The following is a 5,908-nucleotide window of genomic DNA, read 5'->3' as shown; positions in this document are numbered from 1 at the left end:
TGTTAACCAGCTGGCTTTCATGCCTAAGGTGGGACTAGAATTCACCAGCACCTGGTAATTGGTCCAAAGTTACCCAGCTGGCTTTCATGCCTAAGGAGGGACTAGAATTCACCAGCACCTGGTGATTGGTACAAAGTTAACCAGCTGGCTTTCATGCCTAAGGAGGGACTAGAACTCCCGGTCTCCCATTTTCTTGAAAGTAACCTTGATATAGGTTTTCTGGCCGACCCTGAAATGGGACGAAGCGAATTCTTATCCCAAGGGTGCTGGTCTTACCTGAAAGCTCTGTCCGGGACAGAACGGCAGGAAGGCAATATTTCTCTCTTCGCTTCCCCAACAGCCGTTGATGAACGAATTCCGGACCAGGGCTCCCTCTTTGAACCGGGGGTTGACGTGCAGGGCGATGTTGCCCATCAGGATGTTTTTCAGGTTCACGTGAAATCTGGATCCAAGGAAAGCACGTTGGTTACTTCAAGGGACACCCTAAATTGCCCTTGGAAGAAACCCAGGGATCGGAACCTCAAACCCCTTTGCTAAAAATACATCAAATGAATGTGGGTGGGTGGTCTTTCCATCCAGGATCTCCAATTCAGGCGTCACTAAACTTTTGATTTCTAGCTAATTTAGCCCCAGGAGGGGCAACTTGGTTTCTTTTTTGGGGGGGGGGAGTCTTTAAGTTGGTGTAGTTGCCTTTGAAGGACATTCCCCCCCTATAGGCTTTCCAAAAATTGTGGCACAGATTTCTAATATTTTGAGGCAGGGAACATGAGAAAGACTCCAGCAGCAGCTGTGTAAGTGGCTAAACCCAGAATATTTAGTAAGAAATTGGGAAACAAAAACCAGACAATAACCAATGCCTTTTTAGAAAGAAAAGAAAATCTTAAAAGGGTTTTGTTTTTCCTCTTAATGACTCCGTAATTCCTTGCATCAAGGTGGAGTCGGGGCGACTAAATGGAGTTGAGCATTTACCAGCTGGATGCCCTTCCTGGCGCCTACGTGGTGTTCATAGCAGATCTTTTCCCATTGCGCCGAGACAAATATCTGCTGCTACTTCGATCCTCACACCCTCCTGATTGTGAGGTGGGAGTTCCACCTCTGGACCACCACACCGCTCAAAATCTTGGAAGGTATAAAGGTAGGCTGTATTGCGAGTATTATATCCCACCCCCCGCGTTCTTTTCCCTCAGGTGGACATACCTGTCTGCTGAATAAGGAATGGTCCCCATAATTATGATCTTACAGGAGGGAAAGAAACGCCCCAGAAGAGGTGCACAAAACGGGGTGGTCTACAAAAGATCAGGATAAAAAGAAGAGAAGAATTAAGAAAAAGAAGAACGTTCCTAAGAGGCAAGTTTGAATCCTACTGATGGGCTGGTCTTAAAGAATGGTTTAAAAAAAGTCAAGATGACTGTGCGGCCGCGGCTTGCCATCTTGATTTCTTTGATCATAGTTGGCGGACAGCCCTGTCTGGCGATTTGGGGCCATGTTCAGTAATCGCCTCGGTCTTTGCCTCCTTATCCAGGGTCTATAATAATAATAATAAAGTTGGAAGGGACCTTTGGTGGTCATCTAGTCCAACTCGCTGCTCAGGCAGGAAACCCTACACCATGTCGGACAAATGGCTGTCCAGTCTCTTCTTTAAAACTTCCAGTGTTGGAGCATTCACCGCTTCTGGAGGCAGGTTGTTCCACTGGTTAATTGTTCTAACTGTCAGGAAGTTTCTCCTTAGTTCTAGGTTGCTTCTCTCCTTGATGAGTTTCCCTCCGTTGCTTCTTGTCCTGCCTTCAGGCGCTTTCCAACTCTGCTTACTTTTCCAAGGTCTGCCAAGGTTGGCTGTTTAAGAGAAAGGAGCTTCATATGGGCAATAGCAATTGGGGCGAGACATTCCATCTCTAAGCAGTAAGGTTGTAAAGCACAACTGCATCATTTAATGACCGCAATGCCTGTAGTCCTGCTTGCCGTTATCAACCAAATCCTGCCGGTTCCCGACAGCCAAAGTCATTGGAGAAGCTAGCATAAAATCCCAAGTCTCTGGCTGGCCGGCGATAAATGGCCATGGCCAGGTGTGAGAGGGGGTACAAGGCTGTGACGGGGTGCATGAGAGGAGCAAGGTGGATCAAGGACGGTGTGGAGGGGTGCAAGGGAAAAGGGGAACAAATGAGGAGGATTTATCCCAGAGACCTGCCAAGTTTTCCCACCGGCTTCCCCACTGACCTTCTGGGAAAGCCAGGAAGGAAGATTGCAAATGGTGATTGTGTGTTCATGGGAAATTCCAACCAGTCGTAAATGCAAGACGGTTGCCAAGTGTCCAGATCGCAATCACATGACAGTGGGATCCCCAGTGACCAGGCATAGCCACGGTTCGTTCAGCATTGTCGTAACTCAGAACAGTCGCTAAATGAATGGCCATAGGTTGAGGAACCTCTGTAGACACGGAAGCTGAGACTATCCAAGGACTACGAAAACCAAGATGGAGATGACCCGATAGCATTTCTATTTTTCCATGGAGTTGAGCTAGATACATTCCATTTTGGAACTGGTGGTCCAGCCTGGCATTGTCCCCTTCCTTTGTCTAGAGACAGTAGTAGTACTTAGTTCAACTTGGTCAATTTTGAAAAGCTAAGTAGGGTCAGACCTAGTTAACAATTAGTTGGGAGATTATCAGAAGTATAGGCTAGCTAGCAGTTTCACAACTACCCAGGAGAGGGCAGTGTTGACTCACTTTGCACTGTAGCCAAGACCAATACATGGATATGTCCCTAAAGTCAGTATCAGCCAAGCAAGCCTCACTCATTGGAGGCCTTAATTAAAAATGAGACTTCAAGGTCACTTTGGAGTAGTAGAACTTTCCCTTTGCAATCTCCAGGTTCTCAGCAAGTCCATGATAAAGGAAACACGGAAACACAAATACACAGAGTTTAGTATTGGAGGTTATCACCCTGAGCTTAGTTGATTACTCATTTTTCCTTTGCTTCCATCTCCATTAGACTCCCCTTGAATTCCACCTGATCTGTCCGTCCGCTTCCTTTTGGTTCTTGTGCTTAACTCTCATGTTCTTATACCAGCTTTTTTCAGGCAAGGACCAATAAAATCCAACAGTTGATCATCTCTTGACCAGCTATTCCCACCTCCAAGAGAAATGAAACTCCAGATGACTATTGAAGAAACGTTCAAAGGCATTCCATGCAACCAAAGTCCTCCTATCTACTGACTCACTAGACCAGGGGTACTCACTACTGCAGGGGTAGGCAACCTTGGCTCTTTTATGACTCGTGGACTTCAACTCCCAGAATTCCTGAGTCAGTATGGCTCAGCTTGGAAACCTCTCCCTTTCTCCTCGGCGTGGCTGGCTCAGGAATTCTGGGAGTTGAAGTCCACGAGTCATAAAAGAGCCAAGGTTGCCTACCCCTGCAGCAGACCTTGCACTAAATGGGAGAATTTTGATTGCAAGGAAGGTCTTTGAATGCTCCTTCAAGAATCATCTGGAATCGGCAGGGGGCCAAAGGGGGCTTGCAAAGGTCATTGCAAAGGGAAATCAAGACCAACCCATTTTCTGGGGAATGTCCTAAAAAGGGGAAAGAGGTCACATACCGGATTGTACACCGTCATTCCACCGATGTTCTGAGAAAGGAAAGGAAAGGACACTTGTTATGGAGATCTAGATAGTCTAAGTTGGAGCTAAAAGATCCAGAATTCTCATCATGGGTGTCCAGCAAGGATGCCCTAGTTCTCACCAAAAGAGGAAATTCTCTCCTTGTCTAGAACCGTTCATTCATGGTTGAGGCTGGTCCATCAGGGAACTACTCATGATGGTCCAAAGGCTTAAGCCTGTGGTGGCGAACCTATGGCACGCGTGCCAGAGGTGACACTCAGAGCCCTCTCTGTGGGCACGCTCGGCATGCCCCGGAGATGGCAACCGTCCCTCTTCAACCACCCACTAACTCGTCGAGGTCCTACATGGCTGGATGCATCCCAGCATCCATGCGCTCGCTGGCCTCTGTGTGCGAGGGCCAATGGTGTCAGGCAGCAGCTACCCTGGCCCCTACCTCGCCTTGCCCTACGACAATGGTACCCCTGCCCTGCCTCACCTCACCCCACAGGACGAGCCTCCTGCCCACCGCCCCACCTGCCAGAGACCCCCTGGATCTCCCCCAACCCTGCCCGGCCCCCACAGGCGTCCCTCCCCATGAGCAACATCGAGGTGACCATGCCCAGCTTGGCCACACCCACCCAGTCTGCCATGACCACAGCCACGCCCACCCAGTGGGCCACGCCCACCTGGCACCCGGCGATAAACAAGTGGGTTTTGGGTTGCAGTTTGGGCACTCGGTCTCTAAAAGGTTCGCCATCACTGGCTTAAGCAAAAGTGTAAAATACTCAATACATAGAACAGGTAGGCTTTGCTTAATGTCGGTAATTGAGACCAGCCACTCTGTCACTAAGCAATGCAGTCTTAAAGTGTGGCGTCACAGGACCATGCCAGCTTACAAGGGCGGTTGTGGCAGTTCTGTTTGATGCCATTAAGCAAATCGCATGCTGTCATTAAGCACAAAAGACACAGGAATGTCTTTGTGATTTCCTGCCAGCTTCCCCAGTGACTTTGCCAGCAGTGAAGGTGACAAATGGGGATCACGTGACTGTAGGATGCTGTGGCCGTCATAATTGTGAGCTGGTTGCCAAGCACCCCAACCATGATCATGATGGGGCTCTACAACGGTTTGCAACTATGATTCACCCATGGTGAACCTCCTCCTCCAGCGCCATTGTAACGTTGAACGGCCACCGCACAAGTGGATGTTAAACCAAGGCTGAAAAATTCACAGCCTCAATCTTTTTTTTTTCTTTTTTGCAAACAGAACACCAGTAAATAAACACTCAAATGCTACTTACATTCATAGGTGGGTTGGGATTGTAAGGTGGAGGCGCATAAGGAGGTGGAACCTGAAATGCAGAAGGAGCAGTGGGTAAGTATGGATCCATGATTGACCCCAAATTCATGATTGGACAACCGGAGTTAGCAGCATTTTTCCTAATAAGGAAGGACTTTCGTTGCCAAGCAAAGAATTTTTGGAGGCAGCCTTTGCTGGACAGCCATTTGTCCGAAATGGTATAGGGTTTCCTGCCTGAGCAGGGGGTTGGACTAGATGACCTCCAAGGTCCCTTCCAACTTTATCATCATTATTATTATTATTATTAAAAGGCAGCTGTTTTGACTGTGAGCTTTTCAAAGTGGAAAATGATGGTCCAACTGAAATCAACTCGATGATGTGTGGACCTCAGCTCCCAGAATTCACCCAGGCAATAGAAACCTCTGTACCGATAGAAGATAATATTTACAGCTCAGATTTGAACCGTGGGGTTCTTGGTGCTCTCTGAACTGGGTGGTTTTCTTGCAGACGTCTCATGACCATACTAGGTAACATCATCAGTACACCAAATGCAAACGTTTCTTGTTTCCCGCAAATCAAGTTACAAAAATCCATGCTGGTAAATTGAACTTGGGGGGGGGGGGGTTAGATGCTAGTGGCAGTACTCACCAATCCGCCTGTGAAATTGATCCAACTCAAGGAGATGTCCCCTTTGATCTGCAAAGTCTGGACCAGATGCATGGGAAGGCGGTGTCGGTAATCTATGAACTGGCTGCCATTGACGGAAACCTAAAGAAGGGAAAAGAACAGAATGAGAAGTGAAAGTGTGTGTGTGTGTATATATCCGTGGCTTCGGGGTGGATTTCCATCAGTACGCTGACGACACTCAGCTGTACATATCCACCCCGGGCCACCCCAACGATGCCCTTGACGTGATGGCCCGATGCCTGGAGGCCGTGAGGGTCTGGATGGGGAGGAACAGACTCAGACTCAACCCGTCCAAGACCGAGTGGCTATGGCTTCCAGCGCCTCGGCATAGT

At 48.4% G+C, this 5,908-nt stretch overlaps 1 protein-coding gene across 1 annotated transcript in view; it reads right to left on the bottom strand.

Annotated features, from left to right (window-relative positions):
- The window catches only part of LOC107291283 (galectin-4-like), a 12,739-nt gene that overhangs the window by 481 nt on the left and 6,350 nt on the right, over window positions 1-5,908 (bottom strand). The window contains exons 4-8 of the mRNA XM_029284910.1: window positions 5,538-5,657; window positions 4,891-4,941; window positions 3,592-3,621; window positions 1,198-1,286; window positions 277-442 (exon numbers count right to left, since the gene is read on the bottom strand). Of these exons, the coding sequence (XP_029140743.1) occupies window positions 277-442; window positions 1,198-1,286; window positions 3,592-3,621; window positions 4,891-4,941; window positions 5,538-5,657 (456 nt within the window). The remainder of the gene's footprint in view (window positions 1-276; window positions 443-1,197; window positions 1,287-3,591; window positions 3,622-4,890; window positions 4,942-5,537; window positions 5,658-5,908) is intronic.

This window comes from Protobothrops mucrosquamatus, unplaced genomic scaffold, assembly GCF_001527695.2.
Source record: "Protobothrops mucrosquamatus isolate PMUCROS unplaced genomic scaffold, P.Mucros_1.0 scaffold1108, whole genome shotgun sequence".
NCBI classification, from domain to species: domain Eukaryota; kingdom Metazoa; phylum Chordata; class Lepidosauria; order Squamata; family Viperidae; genus Protobothrops; species Protobothrops mucrosquamatus.
Note: the sequence above shows the minus strand (reverse complement) of the source record. Positions and strands in the feature narration are given on the sequence as shown.